The sequence below is a fragment of the Schistosoma mansoni genome, chromosome 1 (genome assembly GCF_000237925.1).
Source record: "Schistosoma mansoni strain Puerto Rico chromosome 1, complete genome".
Classification (NCBI taxonomy): domain Eukaryota; kingdom Metazoa; phylum Platyhelminthes; class Trematoda; order Strigeidida; family Schistosomatidae; genus Schistosoma; species Schistosoma mansoni.
This window is the reverse complement of record NC_031495.1, coordinates 761,990-783,372: the sequence shown is the minus strand read 5'-3', so window position 1 is coordinate 783,372 and position 21,383 is coordinate 761,990. Positions and strand designations below refer to the sequence as shown.

The 21,383-nt window shown below is 36.5% G+C and overlaps 2 protein-coding genes and 1 non-coding gene across 3 annotated transcripts in view; all 3 read right to left on the bottom strand.

Annotated features, from left to right (window-relative positions):
• Positions 1-3,712: 3,712 nt before the first annotated feature.
• Smp_200370 (uncharacterized protein) lies at positions 3,713-3,916 on the bottom strand (the record flags this gene model as incomplete). The annotated part of the gene is made up of 1 exon (XM_018792912.1): positions 3,713-3,916. The coding sequence occupies one exon, from the start codon at positions 3,914-3,916 to the stop codon at positions 3,713-3,715; it is 204 nt and encodes a 67-aa protein (XP_018647477.1).
• Positions 3,917-6,529: 2,613 nt separating this feature from the next.
• Smp_173020 (putative goodpasture antigen-binding protein) overlaps positions 6,530-21,383 on the bottom strand; it is a gene marked incomplete at both ends in the record, with an annotated part of 31,547 nt that continues 16,693 nt past the window's right edge. Inside the window, 7 exons of the mRNA XM_018792911.1 lie at positions 6,530-7,195; positions 8,483-8,629; positions 9,712-10,004; positions 14,755-14,844; positions 15,094-15,262; positions 17,141-17,296; positions 20,683-20,910. Of these exons, the coding sequence (XP_018647476.1) occupies positions 6,530-7,195; positions 8,483-8,629; positions 9,712-10,004; positions 14,755-14,844; positions 15,094-15,262; positions 17,141-17,296; positions 20,683-20,910 (1,749 nt within the window). The remainder of the gene's footprint in view (positions 7,196-8,482; positions 8,630-9,711; positions 10,005-14,754; positions 14,845-15,093; positions 15,263-17,140; positions 17,297-20,682; positions 20,911-21,383) is intronic.
• On the bottom strand, positions 11,768-11,838 carry Smp_tRNA_00745_Pseudo_GTG.1.1. Its single transcript has one exon. It is a non-coding gene (tRNA).

Genomic DNA, 21,383 nt, shown 5'->3' with positions numbered 1-21,383 from the left:
ATCGTATGAGAATGAGGTGAGACATTGACCACCGATTGCGTATGCACGGACTGGCATTAGTGAGTCTATCAGTTTAAAAGCTCGTGCATGAGACTGATAGGTCCTGGGTTCGAATCCCGCTCGCGAGGCGGGATCGTGGATACGCATTGCTGAGGAGTCCCATAATAGGACGAAACGGCCGTCCAGTGCTTCCAGGTTTTCCATTGTGGTCTACCTTCAATTGACTCATGATTTCAACTATGAAAATACTATATTCTCCACAAGGCCCCTTCCTATCTATAATAAGAGAAATCGGTAAAAATCGTATGAAACATTGTACAATTCTTCTATTCTCCTTTGGTATTTCTTTTATTTTGCAGTGGTATATGCCCACATCCCTGTGAGATTTCTTAAAAATCCTCGTTGTTATTAAGCTGTTCTTCAATTGACGCTGTTTTGTGATGAAAACGATTTGAAATTAGGTGAAGACACTGAAGAATCATTTAACTTCATAAAATGAATAATTAGATAACACTAATCACTCGGTGCTTCATTCATGATAAAACTAAAATGCTGTTCAGGATCTACTGTCACAGATTTACTCTGAAGCGGTGTGCAAGATTTAAAAAAGTATTTATGAGCTGACGTTTAATACAAGATAACCAAGCATATAGAGATCCGAATACAAAAGACTCTTCAATCGGTAATATACAACTTTGCTAAAAACTACATACAGAAATACTACTAAATAAAAATCAGTACCAATTAGTCTTCTATAGTTTAGATCAGAGACTAAGTTTAATTATCAGAAGGGGTTTTGTGGAGATTTAGTATTTTCATAATTGAAAGCGCGAGTCAATTGAAGCTAGACAACCATAGAAAACCTCGAAGCACTGGACATTAACACGGATGGATGCCGGCTCAGTGGTCTATCGGTTAAGGGCTCTGGCCTGAGACAGGTAGGTTCTGGGTTCGAATCTCGCGAATGCAGGATCGTGGATGCGCACTGCTGAGGAGTCCCATAATGGGACGAAGCGGCGGTCCAGTAATTTTAATTAAACACCAGTCGAAAACTAGGAAGTGCTAGACAGCCGTTCTGTTCTGAAATAGGACTCCCCAACAAGTGTGCTCTCAAGAATTCACTAACGATAGAACCAAGGACCTTCATGATTCACAGCCAGCACTTATCCGATTAAATTAATGAAGAGGTATCCAAAGGTTTATATGTTTAACGTTAGTTAATTCGGGATATTGTGAAATCATCTCACAAAACCATTAATGGGTAATTACCTTACACAGTCACCTAAAATCTCTATAATATCATTTATGTGCTTACTAATAACGAATTTTGAGTGGGGATTCCCATAGTTTTAACGAGAAATTGTACCTAGTAAAGTTCAACCATATCAGCTATAAAATGTCAATTGGAAAGAAAGATAGTTGAGCAAGTAAGCAACTTGATTAACATTAAACGTCTATAAAAATGAGTATCGACTCAATAGTCCAACAGTTTAGAGCCCACAGTTGGACCCAAAATTTATATGACCCCTACTAAGGTCAAGGATGATTCACTGTTGAAAGAAATCCACCAAAAGTTAAACCGATTGTTCTAAACCCTCTCACTCTGTGTGTGCAACACAATTTGATCTTAAAAAAGAGATTATACAATCAAATTCACTATTATATTTCACTATTTGTCTCTATGAGATAACCATGTGGTAAAACATTTTTTTGGTTGAAAAACTACCGTTATCTAATTGAAATTGTTTTATTGATTGAAACAGAATAAAAACTATGTGATAGAAACGATTCAAATGACCTTATGATTATCATGACTTGAATTAATCACGTTCTCTAATCATTTAAAGAATATTTACCTTGAATCAATTAAATAAGATGAAATTCACTTGTACATTTATATATATGTATATATATATACTGACGAAGAAGCTTTGGAAGATGTAAAAAACCTTTACATATCTTGGCAGGATCATTGATGAACATGGTGGATCTGATGTAGATGTGAAGGTGAGGATCGGCAAAGCAAGTGGAAAATATTGACGATTGCAGAACATGTAGAAGTCAACCGACACCAAAGTCAGAATTTTCAATATAAATGTCAAGACAGTTCTACTTTATGGAGCGGAAATTTGGACAACTACGAAAGCCATCATCCAGAAGATACAGATGTTTATCAATAGTTGTCTACGCAAAATACTTCGGATCCGCTGACTAGACACTATCAGCAACAACCTACTGTCAGAGAGAACAAACCAGATTTCAGTGGAGAAAGAAATGAGGAAGAAGTGGATAGGACACACAGTGAATAAATCGCCCAAATGTGTCACAAGGTAAGTCCTCATATGGAATCCTGAAGGACAAGGGAATAGGAGAACACTAATGAACACATTACTTCGAGAAATGGAGACAGACATGAGAAGAATGAACAACAATTAGATATAACTAGAAAGAAAGCCCCTAAATGCTCTTGTACGGCCGAGGTTGCAGTGAGTCAGCTCTCCCTCGAAAAATGCTCTCACATGATCACGTGCATACAACCACTGACACAAAAGTCCTACTCACCACCTTTTCGCCATTGTTTACGAAATCGAGAGCGAATGCCCGGCGCTTTAACTGGATTGCTGGCTTACACTGAGTGACGAAATGTCAGAATATCTAATTTCTCTACCCATCGGGATATTACAAATACATTAATTTATTTATAACTGTTATGTCCCGAAGAGAATTGTGAATGGTAACTTTTGAGGAATATTTATGGACCAATATGATATGTATATTTCCTATTGTATAATTGTTAAGTAACTCAACTATTCATATTCATGTTCCTTTTATTATAAGCTTTATTTTGACCCATAGACTACTACTGTAGGATTTACTATTCCTGAGTTATACACAGTCTATTAATCACTGTTCCCCCTATTCACAACCACATTTGGCTAAATCTTGTATAAATGTTGTTTCCTATTTTGTGGTACGATGTGGTCTATCTGTTTGGTAAACCCAGTATGTCTGATATAAATGATTCACATTGCAGAGGCTGTTATTGATGTTTTAGACTTAACTGGCTTGGCTAGACAGAAGCAAGACCGATGAGTACTCTAAACTGCTCTTACAGGTTTCGTGTATCATTGGTCCGATCGATAAATGGTGTTAATGTCTAACTCCAACCAATACACGATTTTGAGCGACCGTTCACCAATTGTCTTCAGTGGGTTGATATCTCTACAACAGACTTGGTAGAACTCCACTGGCCACTGCTTCCCACTAGAACTCAAGGAAATATCTCTTAAAGTCAGTCACTAGTGCTTCCAGGATGTCGATGATGGTCTAGCTTCAATTGACTTACGCTTTCAACTATAAAGTATTTGTTATCTTCTATCTAATTGATTCGTTGAGATGGATAACATATAGAGGGGTAAGTCAAAGAAGAAGAAGAAGAAGAAATCGTCACCATCCTCATCTTCCAGTGAATTATTTAATACCAAATAGGATAAGCAGTAAACAGAAAAAAAACAAAAAAGAAAACTATCCCAATTTATTGATTATCATTAAAAACAAAAAAAAACAAACAGCCGAAATCAAAATATATAAACAAACTTGTACATAGAACAATGTAAATATGAATGACATTTGTATTTTCTATTTATCATGTTGAATTGTACAGTGGTGTAGGGTACTTATATCCATATAAGCAGTATATAACGATGATCAGTCATTGAATGTATTTTAATAGAAGATGGATAACGAAAGAACGGGAACGAAACTTAATTGGTATAAAAATGTATGGACAATAATAATCAGCGACGAAGGGGTGATATTTGCAAAAGGAACGGTCAAGATTGAGACAATTCATTGATAATTTGCTAATTCGGAGGGGGTTTTGTGGAGAATTTAGTATTTTCATAGTTGAAATCATGAGTCCATTGAAGGTAGACCACCATGGAAAACCTGGAAGCACTGAACGGCTGTTAAGGGCTCTGGCTCGAGACTGGTAGGTCCTGGGTTCGAATCTCGCGAGTGAGGGATCGTGGATGCGTACTGCTGAGGAGTCCCATAATAGGACGAAAAGGCCGTCTAGTGCTTCCAGGTTTTCTATGGTGGTCGAGCTTCAATTGACTCACGCTTTAAAACTATGAAGATACTAAATCTCCACAAAACCCCTTCTGATAATGAAACTTTCAATAGCTGAAATACAACAAACAGTTTATTTCATTCAAAAAAACAAAAAAATCGGTGGAAATAAAACTTATAGTTGCAAGCGTGAGTCAATTGAAGCAAGACCATCAAGGAAAACCTGGTAGCACTGAACGGCCGTTTCGTCCTATTGTGGGACTCCTCATTAGTGAGCATCCCTTCTGATAATAATATAATTTATTCATCTATATTATGCATCAACAATAACAGTTTAAATCCTTTCCTACTCCCCCCCTGTTTTACCATAGTTTGGTTAAAATACTATATACGTACAATACTTGGATGGATAAACATGATTCATTATAGAACAAAGACGAAATCATTTATAGATGACATACAGGAATCAACCATGAACAAACGGGATATAAACACAATCATTTAAGGGGGACAAACGTATTTCCGATTTACACCAGAGTATACAATGTATATATATATATATATAGATATATATATTGAAAGTTAAGATCCTTCAAAAAATGGAAATACCAGTTAACAATAACCTTCTTCGATTTGGACGCCTAGACGGTATCCTAGGACCTTATACAAATTAAATGATATGTGTAGCGTATGTATACTTAATGCTTCCTTATACCGATGTTTCATCGGTAATTTTCAACACAAATGTCAAGGCAGTTTTACTGTATGGGGCGGAGACGTGGAGAACTACGAAAGCCATCGTCCAGAAGATACAAGTGTTTATTAACAATTGTCTACGCAAAATACTTCGGATCCGCTGGCCAGATATACTATCAGAAACAAGTTACTGTGGGAGACAACAAACCAGATTCCAGCGGAAGAAGAAATCAGGAAGATGCGCTAGAAGTGGATAGGACACACATTGAGGAAATCAAACAACTGCGTCACAAGAAAAGCACTCATATGGAATCCTGAAGGCCAAAGGAGAAAAGTAAGACCCAAGAACACATTCCGCCAAGAAATAGAGACAGAAATGAGAAGAATGAACAAAAAGTGAATAGAACTAGAAAAGAAGGCCCATGACAGAGTGGGTTGGAGAATACTGGTCGGCGGCCTATGCTCCTCTGCGAGTAACAGGCGTAAGTAAGTAAGTAAGTAAGTAAGTAAGTAAGTAAGTAAGTAAGTAAGTAAGTAAGTAAGTAAGTAAGTAAGTAAGTAAGTAAGTAAGTAAGTAAGTAAGTAAGTAAGTAAGTAAGTAAGTAAGTAAGTAAGTAAGTAAGTAAGTAAGTAAGTAAGTAAGTAAGTAAGTAAGTAAGTAAGTAAGTAAGTAAGTAAGTAAGTAAGTAAGTAAGTAAGTAAGTAAGTAAGTAAGTAAGTAAGTAAGTAAGTAAGTAAGTAAGTAAGTAAGTAAGTAAGTAAGTAAGTAAGTAAGTAAGTAAGTAAGTAAGTAAGTAAGTAAGTAAGTAAGTAAGTAAGTAAGTAAGTAAGTAAGTAAGTAAGTAAGTAAGTAAGTAAGTAAGTAAGTAAGTAAGTAAGTAAGTAAGTAAGTAAGTAAGTAAGTAAGTAAGTAAGTAAGTAAGTAAGTAAGTAAGTAAGTAAGTAAGTAAGTAAGTAAGTAAGTAAGTAAGTAAGTAAGTAAGTAAGTAAGTAAGTAAGTAAGTAAGTAAGTAAGTAAGTAAGTAAGTATACCAATGTTTATATGTATAAATAAATAAGTGAACAATATGAATTAGCTTTAATAAGTAGTATCTTATACAGTAATATATAATTTTATGATACAGAAAAATAAATTTACAAAAGAAATGGATTACAGATGTATATAAAAATATAAATCATCGTTCATATATTCATTATCTAAGTATAAAAAACAAGATACAACAGGAATGATAACACAGCCATATATCAGATTATAAACAAAAACTAGTCATAATAATGATACACATAGGATAGACGAAGAAGGAAGGGTGAATAAACAACAACAACAATAACGAAATCAGTCAGTCAGTCACAACGTAGAACTTCGTACGTACGTACATCAGTTCAAGTTGCCATACCACTTTAGCACAGAGATGTAGTTGTCGATTCAAAACTCATAGTGGTAGAAGTAGTAAGAGTATAAGCATTACTGTGAAAGATGTTATTGAAGGAGTATAATCCAATGAAATAAATTGGAAAAGAGGTAAAGGAAAGGGACATGAAGAATTCAGAAGATTAGAATTTGGCAGAACACAAAGAGTCGATGCACCTTCGCTATGAGAGTTACATAAACTATTCAAAAAAGGATAAAACAATTGGCAAAAAGAAAATGCTAAATCAAGAATTCTTTCCAACCTCACTCTCCTTCACTCTCTCTCTCACTCTTCCTGTCGCTGTCTCTCACTGTCTCTTTCATTTACAGTAATAATAAGAATATATTACATTAAAATAATGGCAATTTATTATGTGTTTGTTCTTTTACATATGTACTAAAACGTTTTAAAAATCTTGGATATTCACGTTGAGCTAATGAACGTAAACCACTAGCTGGTACCCAACCACCTGGATTAATATTAGCCATATATATAAGACGTGTACATAATTGATTACGTGATAATTTACTTAAATCATTAGAGGAAGAAGAAGTAACTGAAGTTTCTGATGATGATGATGATGATGATGATGATGATGATGATGAAGTAACTTCTGTTTGACAATATAATACAACTTCTAAACCTAAACGTATAGTAGGTGATGATGATGGTGGAATTTTATCTGAAAGATAATTTGTTGACATATTAACAACCATCCATCCATCTAAAATATTAGAATTATTATGATTTGATGAAGGTTTAGAAGGGTTTGACGACTCTTTACATGAATAATCCGGTGATTGTGAATATGATGATTCTTTAGATGTTAATGATGTGCCCATAGATGCTGAACGTTGATGTACTTTATTTTGATGAATATCATGTTGAGAATCTGAAGATATACTTGATCTATGAGTTAATTTAGGACTAGTATTTGTTTGAACAGGATTTACAGGACATATATGGGACCAAAATAAAGAATCTCGTTGAGTTGTTGGCCAAACACGTTTGTATACCTAAAGTAAAGAAAGAAATGAGGCGGTAGTTAAACGGATTGAAATGGATGGAACTAACTAAATTACAACACAATTGGTTAAATTCAAAGGAAGAAACTCTCTGTTATGACTCAATGTTGTCTAACCTTACTTACTTACTTACGCCTGTTACCCCTCGTCGAGGAGCATAGGCCGCTCACCAGCATTCTCCATCCAACCCTGCCCTGGTCAATCCTTTCCAGTTTGTTCTAGTTAACATTCATCCTTTTCATATCTGCTTCTGTTTCCCGGCGTAATGTGTTCTTTGGCCTTCCTCTTTTCCGCTTCCCTTCCGGATTCCAAGCAAGGGATTGCCTCGTGATGCGCATTGGTGATTTCCTTAATGTATGTCCTATCCACTTTCAACATCTTTTCCTAATTTCCTCTTCAGCTGGAAGCTGGTTTGTCCTCTCCCATAAAACGCTGTTGCTGATAGTATCTGGCCAGTGAATGTTGAGTATTTTCCGTAGACAACAGCTTATAAATACTTGTACCTTCTTGATGATGGATGTAGTAGTTCTCTACGTTTCAGCTCCGTACAGTAGGACTGACTGTCTTGACATTCGTATTGAAGATTTTCACTTTGAAGTTAGTTGACAGTTGTGTTGAGTTCCATATGTTCTTCAATTGTAGAAAAGCTGCCCTTGCTTTGTCAATCCTCGCCTTTACATCTGCATCAGATCCTCCTTGTTTATCAACGATGCTTCCGAGGTACGTTAATGTTGCCACTTCTTCCAGGGTTTCACCATCAAGCGTGATTGGGTTGGTATTCTCCGTGTTGTATTTGAGAATCTTGCTTTTTCCTTTGTGTATGTTGAGGGCTATTGATGCTTGTCTAACCTTATATATGACAAAAATAAACATTGATTTATTCAGCGTGTATACATTAAAAATGTACTACATACTGCTAATTTACAATGAATAACAGACATGGAAAAGTTTTCAGTGACTCATCTTGGGGCAACTAAATTAAAGAGCCGTATTTTCAAAACCTATTTAAACTTCACCCCATTGCACAAGTAAGTGGCTATCAGGAATCAGTGGCCGAGTGGATAACGCTATGGCGTTTGAAGCGAAAGGTACTGGGTTCGAGTCCCAGAGTGAACATCAACTCTGAGATGCAGGTACATTCAACTGATAAGTCCCAAATAGGACGAAATGCGCGTCTTGGATTCCACTGCTAGCCACTATCTATCTTTGCTTACTATCAAAAACTGTTTAAAAATATATTGACAAAGAGAAAGTTGATATTAAATTAAAAATTCATACCTGATGTGTAACCACAGTGTCATCTCCGCATACTTCAAGTACAGCTGGTGGGTGATCCACTGTGAACTCCCATTCCATGCGATAACGTACATCCCAAAAGTAGGTACACATCTCACGGGCGGTGACACCATGAACAACGTGAATAGCCTATATAAGTGAGAAAATTACTGAATTGAAAGGTACATAAAAAATAAAGATGAAAAGAGTAACTGAACTAAACCATAACACATTTTTATCAAAGTCGAATAGCGACTAGTATCGAAATTGTAGACATGCACTATGTTCCATCAGAAACTTATCAGACGGGTGAACCTGCACCCCACTGTTGATATTCGCAACAAAACTAAAATTCAGTACTATTACCTTCGCACACTCAACACACTATGCACTGAGCTATTGAAGTCGAGAAAGCCGCTATATTGTCAGATGGGATAATGTGTTGGTGTGTGAAGAGAAAGATAACTAGGTTTGGGTCCCAAATCAAACTTCAACATTTTGATCCAAATACATTTGGCTAATCAATCCTGAATGAGATGAAACGCATGTCCTAGATCTTACTGCTAACGATTGTCCAGCCTCAGTAGAAACTTGTGACTAAATGACAATAGGGAGCCAATCAGTTATACACCAATGCCAATACAAACTGATAATAGTCAGTACGGGGTTGTGAACATCGTTGCAACTCATTTTCCATTGTCTTCAGTGGGTAGCTTCTTCGGTTGAACTCCACTAGTCAAAGCTTCCAATGGTTGGATAACTTAAATAGGTTTGTGATTTCAAAGAAACTAAAGATCCGTCATACTTTACCAACTTCACCGAATCTAGACGCTCAAAGAAAAAAATGTCAAATTTCACTGACAGAATATCTCAAAATACACTTGATAAACAACCATACTATATTTTAAAAACGTTCCAATCAGTAATTCTCCATGTTTTTACGACCTGATAGTAGATATTCATTCTCTATCATAGTAAGCTGATAACTCTATCCGACAATGAAAGTCATTTTTTTAATCTGACCAAACTGAATTCGCCAGGGGGTTAATTAACTGTAAACGCCGAAAACACACTAATCTATAAGTCTAGCTACCCAGTATGATTAATAGAAACAATTCATCTTCGAATTAGGATAGATAACACTAAAAGAAATAAATATTTCATGTCGACCTTTCAAAACGTTGATGCTAAATAATTAGAGAGAAGTAAAACGCTACCATAATGATCAATACCTGTAAAGGATCCAATACAACACCATCATCTGATACAAGTTCTCGTCGAAAAATAATCATATCACCTTCTTGAACAACAATTCTCCAATTTTCAGGAATTCCATAACTACTACTGTCGATCTTGCTATTACCATAGTCTTCTTGTGAATGAATATCATCATATGCATTAGAGGATAATGTGACATTCGATGATGATGATGATGACAATGAATTAGAAGTAGAACAAAGTTTTGATGAATAATCAAATATTCTTGTACTGGCAAAATTTTTCATATGCATTTTTACAACTTTATCTAATTCATTATATAATGGATGATTAAATGGCATTGCTCTAGCCCAACGTATTGCTTCACTAGCCGACTTCAATGCAGCTAAACGTACTTCATTCTCTGTAATAATAATATTAATGACATTAGTAAAAGTAACTGTTAGTTAGTTAGATGTAGGCGGCAGGAATAGGAACCAATGTCTATCATCTAAACATCGATCCATGCGATGCTAAGTCAGTAACATCTAGTTAATGAGTATATCGCAAGTTCATCGATAGAATTCGATCAGCATTCAATGACTGGACAAACATATGACAAATCGCAGATACTCAATGATCAATCAAGGATAAACAAAAGTAACTGCTAATGAAAGTCGAGGGCTAATAACTAAAAAGTAGTCTAAGGTATTTCAAATTCGATGTGAAGGAGAATGTAAATTGACAGGATAACATGCAGAGAGGAAATATGTAATTTGGAAAGTGTATGTATAGTTTTCTAGTTATCAGTTGTTACTTACTTACTTACTTACTTACGCCTGTCACCCATCGTGGAGGAGCATAGGCCGCCCACCATATTTTTTCTGGTTGGCGTTTTTTTAGCGAGTTAGTTTTTCTATGAGATAGGGTCGCTAACTTCATGTCCAACCCTCCTTCTTTACCCGAGCTTGGGACCGGCGGTAACTCTAGAAGAGCTACAGGCGGAGTTTATCAGCTGTTAATTCTATCTAATTTATATGAAAACAATTAGTTTGTAAATTTTGACAAATGGAACAAAACTAGGAGTATGTAATCTATCATTGAAGAAAATAAACAGTTCTATAAATCATTACATAACCAAATTAGTAAGAATCATAACTATGTAAAGATATAAGACTAGATGTAGAAACCTGAACATAGACGGTAGTCAAGTCATTTGTATCCGCCCCTTCTAAGTAATTATAGTCAACGATATAGCTTAAGTTATATATATATATATATGGGAACCTGTTACATAATCAACTAAATAAGCCTTTAGTCAATAATAAACAAATGTCAAATTATCAGAAGGGAGTTTTGTGGAGATTTTAATAATTTTATATAGTTGAAATCATGAGTCAATTGAAATTTACTGAAATCTCCACATAACCCCCCTCTCATAATAATAATCATCATGTGCTCACTAATGACTGGCTTTAAGAGGTATTTTCTGGATTTCTAGTGAGAAACCGTGACCAGTCGAGTTCAACCACGTCTGTTGTGAGATAGTAACTCACTGAAGACAATGGTGGACGGTTGCTCAATTTCGTGGATTAGTTGAAATAGACATTAACACCGTTGGATGCTGGCTCAGTGGTCTACAGGTTAAGCGCTCGCGCGCGAGGCTGTTAATTCCTGGGTTCGAATCTCGCGACGCAGGATCGTGAATGTGTACTGTTGAGGAGTCCCACAACAGAACGAAACGGCTGTCCAGTGCTTCGAATGTAATTAAACTATTTCAGTTCTCGAATCAATGATCTTAATTTTGATTGAACTGAAATATACTTGAACTAATGTGTGAAGAAAAGTCGACTAATGATCTGTACATTGAATAAGTAAAATATAGAAACTCCATAATCAAAATACTTTCAGATATTTAGAAATATAAATAGTGAAAGAATATTGAAAATCAGTAAGGTGCATTACACTAGTTTCACTTGCCATAATTCATGTATACATTCATTACATTGATACTAAAGTATTCAGTTCTTTCTAACACTATAAACACTACATCATTACAGCAAGGTGTAACTGTAATCTTGAAGGAACTGGTGCCCCCTAACGGACTCGATCCTGTGTCACTCGGCTTCACAGTCAGAGACGTTACCACTGAGCTATTCGGGCCGCGAACGAACTCCTGTAGGACTGAGATGTAAACACAATTGATTGATCACTGGGTGGTGATCGATATCATGCGTGTCAAGTTCTTAAGATTACAGGTACACCTTGTTGACGAGTGCCAAGTAGCACAAAACCCGAGTCCAGGGTTTCCTGTTGACCACCTCTAACCACCATCTTATCTCAACATAGTGCACGCAGTGTCGAGCCACCTAGACTAGTGGCCACATTGCAATTTGATCGATAGCATTCGATCAGCACTAAGAAGGACTTGACAAGCATGACATTGATCACCACCCAGTGATTAATCAATTGTGACTACATTATTTCATAACTCAACTTTTCGTTCACGTTTACGTATTCCTTCTTTAATTTCTGATCTTTGTTATGGTAGTATAAATGGTAATTCTATGCAATATTCTTCATTATTATTGTCTGTTTAATTATTTCATCATGCCTGTTCAATCTATTACTGTAAGAAACTTGTTACATCTAACATCTACAAAAATAGAAGATATATGCAAGTTGTATTTATTATTTTATTTGTTTATTTGAACACATAAATAGTGGTACAAAGCAGCACCGAATGCATATATGCCACACAAGTCACTTGATTTGTGTGTGGGATGGAATGCTGCACAGATGCCAAAACCGAAAAAGGTGGTTTTCTTAGGGAGCCACACCTTAAGCTTTCGACCTAAAGGTCTAATCCATATGGCAGTGGAGCAACGTAAGGAGATGCAGTCTCATGGTAGCGTGTGACCGACAATGGGTTCATACACCATTTTTTCCCTCAAGATTCTGGAGTCCATGTTCACCATTAGTTTAGAATCAGGGTATTTCAACTATCCTAGGTGGATCCTCCATATTCACCAACCTAGTTGAAGAGCCGGACATTCACTTTCCGTCCTCACAATTTCGTAAACAACAACTTTATCACGAAAAGATAGCGAGTAGAACTTCCCTGTCAGTGGCTATATATACGTGATCATGTGAGAGCATTTGAAGAGGGACAATGAGCTCTCCGCACACTTGACCATATCAGAGAATTTGGCGGCCCAGGGTATTTAGAAATATTTGTTATATTAACATATCTACTATATTAATTAGCTGTATGTTCTTCGATCCTGACATAGAATTTGTGCTTAGTGACTGATTATAAGAATCTTCACACTTAGTTGTTCGATTGGTTAATATGCATATATATATCACTTACGCATTATGAAAATATTTTTTTCCTGTCGAAGTAACATATAATGCTAAGTGAGTTTTTCTGTATGATTTCGTGTCTTGGATAATTTTACTGTAGTCTGTAGTGCTACAGGTAAATAAGAACTTAATACTTGGTGCATTGGTACAATTTATCACACTAAGTAAACCACCTGTTTCGGTTTGGGCACCTGTGCAGTATCCCATCCCATACACAAATCAAGTGACTTGAGTGATGCATATGTATTCGGCGCTCTTTTTATACCAATATTTGTGTTCAAATAAATAAATAAATAAATAAGATAATAAATACATCGTAAATGAACGCGCAGTCCGATTTCCTAGCCGTTTTTCATAACCCCAGGCTAAATCTAAATGGCAATTCGAACACAAGAGAAAAAACACGAATACTGGTGGTAATGATTTACGTGACTAATGAAACAAATCAAAATGATTTAGGAATACATCATATTTTATGTGATATATTCACATTTAAATAAGCAACCAGACTTGTCCAAATTGAACTTTACTTAATAATTCAATAACCTACTGTGTGATATAACCATATTATCACACGGCAATCATTCTTAAAATGTTAATGAATGTCACACACCGTAGGACAAATAATCAACTTCATACGTTATTCACACTTCAATTGATTAAGTCATTAGTCGCCAAATAAACTTCCCATTTTTGGATTTCCCGGAATATGATTTCTTGCAAGGGTCTACTTGCAGCCTTGTTAATGTATTCCGTTTGCCATTCCTTTCCCAAGATAGTTGAGTTCTTCGAGTCGTCTATGTGTTTGCTCATTAGAGCCCCTTCGGGAAGTGTTTACCGATATGTCAATTGGAAGTCCGTCTTGTATGATTAATTTTTCTCATCCCTGCGCATCTGACTTACATGTTTTGTGTCTGTGTACCATCACTTCCTAGAACTAGGTATAATAATATGCCAATTCTTCGTTTGACTATTCCAGCTACCCATTTTTTGTTACTTTGGTATGATATAATAAGTATCTTTTCTACCACGTGAAAACTGCTAGTAGATTGGGGCGACTATTCCAACCTATTCAGTTTTCTCTTGTATTTAAGTTGCCATGTAGAATCAGCCTGGAGTTATGAGAAGCAGCTAGGAAATAGGACGGAGTGTTCATTTGGCAAAACCTATCAATTAGGTAGTTACAGTTAGTCAACAGGAAGTCCTCGACCCATATTTTGTCGACTTGTTACTCGTCGGTAAGGTCTACATTTAATCTTGGGGGAACAGCCGGTCTCTTTGATATTAGGACGCGTCTCAATCAACTTCATATTTTGACACCTTACCACTGAGTTATTCGGGAAGCGACTAACATTCTATAGCTCAGTGATTAATTATATTGGCCATATTTAAGTTAGTCATGCTTCTGTGTTGACCTGATTCTATCCCCTAAAGACAATCAGTTCTTTCAAGATCGGAAGTCTACCCCCTTCATGAGTAGGAATTAGAATAAAACCTAGGTCTTTCATGGTTTCTTGTCGACAACATTTATCCATCTAACATCTCAACATAACACACAAGATATCAAGTCACTCAGATTGGCGGTCACACTGAAAATTAGTCGATAGAATTCGACAAACTTCAAGATTTTAGGTATGACATCGGTTACTACTCGCAGATCGATGAATATAAGTAAATATAAGTAATAATATCTACTAACCAGTTTAACTTACGTTCCATTTTATCTAATTCTGTATCTATAGCGTCAAAAAATTCTTCTTCATGCATTGGGGAATTTAAACGTTCTTCATAGTCTGGACCAACTAATCTAAGAATATTATCATTGACACCATTAACGTTATCACCACTATTAACAACGTTATTACCAATGATAGTATTACATTTTGACATTGATTCTTTAAAGTTATCTAATGAGAAATGTTTAAAATCTAAACTATTTCCATAACTAAAAAATCTTCCATGTGATGGTAAATAATGATGTTGTATTTGTTGACTATGACTGGTAGCCGTCGTTGTTGTTGTTGTTGTTGTTGTAATAGATGTTGATAAACCAATCAGACTACGTAATTGTAATAATTCTTGTATCATTGCTTTTTGTGTTTCTTCTAAACGACGACGTCGTTCTATTTCACGTTCTAAACGTTTACGCCAATTTTCTTCATGTTGTTGCATTATATCAATACAATGTGATAAATTTGTTAGAATTCCAGTTGTGATTGCCTAGAAATACAATGTTTTGTCCAAAAAACAAGGGTCATTAAGGCATGAGTAAGCAAGTGGTAACAGAGTTAAACAATTATCAAAAAACTGTAACTGGTCACTTTTATTTATTCCGATCGTTTACGATATATGTGATACATCTCTGGTAAATCCCTAGTCTAACAATCTATATTATTATTATTATTATTTATTTAAACACATAAATATTGGTACAAAGGGGTACCATATACATATGTGCCACACAAATCTCATTTGATTTGTGTGAGGGCTGTGATACTGTCCAGGTACCCAAACCGAAACAGGTGGTTTTCTTAAAGAACCACACCCGGAGCCTTCGACCTAAAGATCTGATCCACAAGGCAGTGGAGCATCGTGAGGAGATGCGGTCCCATGGTAGCCGGTCACTAACAATTGGTTCATACGCCTGTTGTTCCTTCAGGATATTGGAGCCCATGTGCACCATTGGTTCGGAATCAGGGTTTTCCAACTCCCTTAAGTAGGTGCTCCGTGTCCACCAACCCGGTTAAGACGCCGAACATTCGCTTTTCGTCTTCTCACTTTTGTGAAAAACACCCCCGCCACGAGAAGGCAGTGAGTAGGACATCCCTGACAGAGGCTGTATACGCGTGGCCATGTGAGAGCATTTGGAGAGAGAGAGAGAGCGGACTCTCCCCACTCTCGGCCGTACCAGGGCATTTGGAGGCGTTCAAAAACCTTACACTTTTAATGATTGGATGGTAGAAGACAAAAGCCACAAGATTTAAGATGAGACAGGATTCAACAGTATAATTTACTTCCGTTTTTGTTTGTCTTTTTTTAGTGAAAACAAAAAAATAAAAAAAAACTCGGAGAGTAACAAACTTTATCAACAATCGAATTTCTAATGAAAACGCCTAGAATTTAATTCGTAAATCGTTTTACGCCCAACTAATACCATAAACTAGACAGTATGTATCAGACTACAATCAAGTTTTTACAGTTTATTTCTTCTCATCTAATTATTTATTAAACCGTGACTTAAGGTATTCGACTTTCAGTAATTAATTATCAAATTTGAAGGAGTTTTTGTGGAGATTTCAATATTTTCATATTTGAAATCATGAGCCAATTGAAGCTAGACCACCAAGGAAAACCTGAAAGCATTGGACGGCCGTTTCGTCCTATTATGGGACTCCTCAGTAGTGCGCATCCACGATTCCACCTTGCGAGCGAGATTCAAACCCAGGAATTAACAGCCTCGAGCCAGAGCACTTAACCGATAGACCACTGATCCGGCATCCAACGGTATTAATGTCTAACTTCAACTAATCCACGAAATTGAGCAACCGTCCACCATTGTCTTCAGTGAGTTATTATCTCACAACAGACCTGGTTGAAATCCACTAGAACTCCAGGAAATACCTCTTGAAGTCAGTCACTAGTGATCATATGATTATTATTATCAGAAGGGTTTTTGTGGAGATTCGAACCTTGTTCTACCTACTTTGGTTTGTAAATCAAGATAGTATCATTGGTCCTTATACTCAAGTACCTACCTGATGACTCAGTTCATTATTTATAATAATGATCTGTGTTCAAAACTAAATTCTATCAGGTTATATATGAGGTTTCCCAAATTTGTTTAGCAATTATCAGTTTAATTTAATAAAGAGTATTATGACTTATCATTATTATTATTATTATTATTATTATTATTAGTAGTAGTAGTAGTAGTAGTAGTAGTAGTAGCGTTGAACCCTATTGAACTAATAAGAGACTAATCAATTACAGTCCTAAACGTCAAATGGGAAGATTCGAACAACCAACACAAAAACGTATTATTATTATTATAAAGTAGAATAACAACGAGTAATCGGTAAACTAATAAAGTCAACTTACTTTAAACATGTGAGCTTCACCTTTGAAATCCATAGCATGACCACCATGTTGTTGAAGTATACGACGTAAATCATTGAAACGTGAAGACGGTTGATATTGAGATATTTCTTTCACATCAATATGTTGGGTTGTATTATCATTTGTTGTTGCATCTTTCTGGAATAAATCAACAGAGAGGATGTAAATGAAGTTTGAATCACCTAGACTTTCAATTGATGAGTTATGTCACTTACAACTGCCAATCCACTCACAACTAATTACAACAGGAACATATATATAAAGCTAAGATCGATAAAGATAGGAATGATGACAGATCTAACACGAATTTGTAATAATTCAATTTGTCATGAAATATCAACTTAACAAGGGCAAATCAACCTGAGAAATGATAGCTCCAAATGCCCTGGTACGACTGAGAGTCAGGAGAGTACGCTCTCCCTCTCCAAATGCTCTCACACGGCCACGCGTATATAGCCTCTGTCAGGGATGTCCAACTCACTGCCTTCTCGTTAAGGGGGTGTTCTCTACGAAATTGAGAGGACGAAAAGCAAATGTCCGACGCTTCAACCGGGTTGGTGGACATGGTGAGTCCATCTAGGGAAGTTGGAAAACCCTGATTCCGAACCAATGGTGCGTATGAGCTCCAGTATCCTGTAGTGTTATCATAATCTGAAACGCCAACAAGTGAAAAAAATATAACAGAAGACTAGTGAAATGTATTCACAAAATAAAAATGCCACTGAGATAGGCTGTTTTAATGAAGAACTGACATCAACAGGTGAATCAGTGAAACATCAGAAAGTACTGGAATAGCCATCCACAGACCCGTGCATACACGAGACTAGAGTTGGGGACCCTAGGATCTAGCAGAGAACACGATATATGATCGAATAACTAAGTATGAGATGAATAAACATTTAGCTTACTCGTCATATTATGCGATCGTTCTGAAATGTTATTGCAAACCTTATTACTCACAGCTCTGCACTAGGCACCTGGTTTGAAAGCAACTACAATGATTTCAGTTTGGAGAAACGAAAAACATCTCTTAGGCATATACGAGGTAGCTTAAATTGAGTAGATGAGGTTGTGAAACCGTGGATAACTTCGCCAAAAGGCAGGATTGCAATCAAGGATAAATCTAATTTCTCCACAAATGTCTTCGTCAGCACAATCTGCCAACAATCGAAAGATACAGACAACCAACCAAACGTCCAATGGGATGGAGAATATCTGAGCAGACTGGAAACAAATGGTACACCTAATGATAACCGATGCACACTACAGGACATCCAAATACCTACATATTATGGATGACCAAAAGAGGACACTCACAACAGAACATTTGTCAATCTTGACAAGAACGATTAAGATATCAGTTAGATGACACAGAGGAAAAAGGACAAACACACACGAAGAAAAACTATTAAAGGTCTCAAAAACATACACAGAATAAAACACAAACAATTGTGTGGTTAACTTCTCGAAATAACCAGTGAGAAAGATAGAAGAATGCCTCCTTCAAAAAAAGGACTGAACAACAATGCAAGTGACTCTTAAAGACTAGAATTCTTCACTGCAATAGAGTAATCACTCAAAACTCCCGGAATAAATGGAGGAATTCAACAGGGAATGAGAAAAACCATAGTAATCTAAACTCAGAGGAAGAAAGACAACACCCAAATGAACACACAATAAAAAACCTTAAAGAAACTCAAAGCTAGGGAAGATATTGTTATAGTTCCAGTGGACAACGGACGCGCCACAGTAATTACGAACAAAGAAAAATATATCAGGAAAGACAAGGAACTACTTGAAGATCAAAAACGCTATATATATCGATGGCAAGAATCTGATCAAAAGGTTAGACTACTAAATCTCCAGGACACTAAACAAGCTTGTCAAAGCATAGCAAATATTAGGAAAAAATCAATGACACATGAAATCCAATGAAATATTGCTCTCTCGATTCTACGATAGGCCAAAACGACACAAACCAAACATACTAATGCGTTCAGTTGCATCATTCGCCAGAACCCCAATATGCATTTTACTGAGAGAAATTTCGAGAATATTGAAGATTAGGGGATTCACCCTATGAAATCTCCCACGCAATTCTAGGATTAGATAAAGGAGACTCAAATGAAAAAAGCAGAACTGATGATATCCTTAAATGTAATAGTCTTATTCATGTCAATCGAACCAAACTTAGTAAAGGAAACTCTATCCCTGCTCCTCACCAACGGCACAAATCTCCCAAAGTACATGAAGCTTCAAAGTTAAAATCCATTAGCATTCACAGATTTATGCTTAACAACATAATCTAAATTCAACAACAAAACCCATTAACAAACGAAAGGAACACAAATGGGAAAGCCAATATCAGGTATTATTGTGTGGGCAGTGATACAGAGACTGAAAGCCTCAGAAACCAGTAAACAGATCATCCTACCACATATAAAAGACAGAAATTACAATGACGTTGATAAAGTCATTTGAAATAAGTGTAGCGCACAAACTAGCAAAATCACTTCAATAAATTTTATCCAAACCACAGAACGAAATAAGAAAAGAAGAAAAACCGAACATCATCTAAAAACTGAACTGTTCCGATTGTGAGGATCACAATATAGAACAAAGTGGATCCCAGACATGCAAATCAATTAACGATCAAACGCTATGATATATCTTCGCTTATATCAATGGACGTGGACAATTGTTGACACACATTCGACTGAAAAAATGTTGAAATCTTGGACTGAGGGGATACTAAGAACACTAGAGCATTTTCAGAAGCTTGATACTCAAAGTGAAATCAATAATCAACAAACATATTGAAATTGATGTGACCTGATGGATAACATCTTTACAGAATGCAAAACCTGTAGCCTAAAAATTGAGTACAAGATATTTGTACTTATTGAATCTGTTGTACTAGTCAGTCAAACAGTCAATAAATAAATTTCATCACAACTAAACATTCATGTATGTATATAAACTACTAGTCCCCAAATGCCCTGGTACAGCCGAAAGTGGGGAGAGTCCGCTATCCCTCTCCAAATGCTCTCACATGGTCACGCGTATATAGCCTCCGCCACACAAGTCCTACTCACTGACTTATCGTTAACGGGGTGTTCCCTAAGAAATTGAGAGGACGAAAAGCGAATGTTCGGCGTCTTAACCGGGTTGGTGGACACTGAAAGTCCACCTAAGAGATTTGGAAAACCCTCATTCCAAACCAATGGTGCACATGGGCTCCAATATCCTGAGGGAACAAATGGCGTATGAACTAATCGTTGGTGACCGACTACCATGGGACTGAATCCTCTGACCTTGCTCCACTGCCTTGTGGATCAGATCTTTAGGTCGAAGGCTCCGAGTGTGGTTCTTTAAGAAAACCACCTGTTTCGGTCTGGGCACCTGGACAGTATCATAGCCCTCACACAAATCAAATGAGATTTGTGTGGCGCATATATATCTGGTACCCCTTTGTACCAATATTTATGTGTTCAAATAAATGAATAAATAAATAAACTACTAACAATATCAATATTATCTGTTTCCACAACTGTTTGAATAGTTTGCGCATTGCCAAAATTACGAAAAGAGAGAAAACGTGAAAAAAATCCCCCTCCAGTTCGTGGTGCATTATTTGAATCTTTATCGGTAACTATTGACTGTTGATCAGTTGTTTTATGTGGATATGTTGAAGAATCTGATTGTCGAACAGTGGACTTTGAATTGACATTAGTTGATGGAAGAGTAGATAACTAAATTACAAGAGATTAAAGAAAATAATGAATTTAAGATACACTAAAATAATGAATTAAAGAAAAACAGTATATTCAGAAAGGGTTTTGTGCAGATTTTAGTATTTTCATAGTTGAAATCATGAGTCAATTGAAGCTAGACCACCAGGGAAAACCTGGAAGCACCGGACGGCCGTTTCGTCCTAATGTGGGACTCCTCAGCAGGTGCGCATCCACGACCTCGCCTCGCAAGATTCTTACCAAGACTGACCAGTTCTTGTTGAGGTCACAAACCTATGAATTTCACACCATCGTTGAATACCTGCAAGCACTTGACGACCGCTTTGTATTAGTACGGTACTCTTCGGCATGAGTACATCCTCGATCCACTATCGAAGGTCCTGGGCTCTATCCTTGCTTGTGGAGTCGTGGGTGCTCACTGCTGAGAAATCTCATACCAGGACGAGCCGTCCATTAAGTGCTCCCAGGTTTTC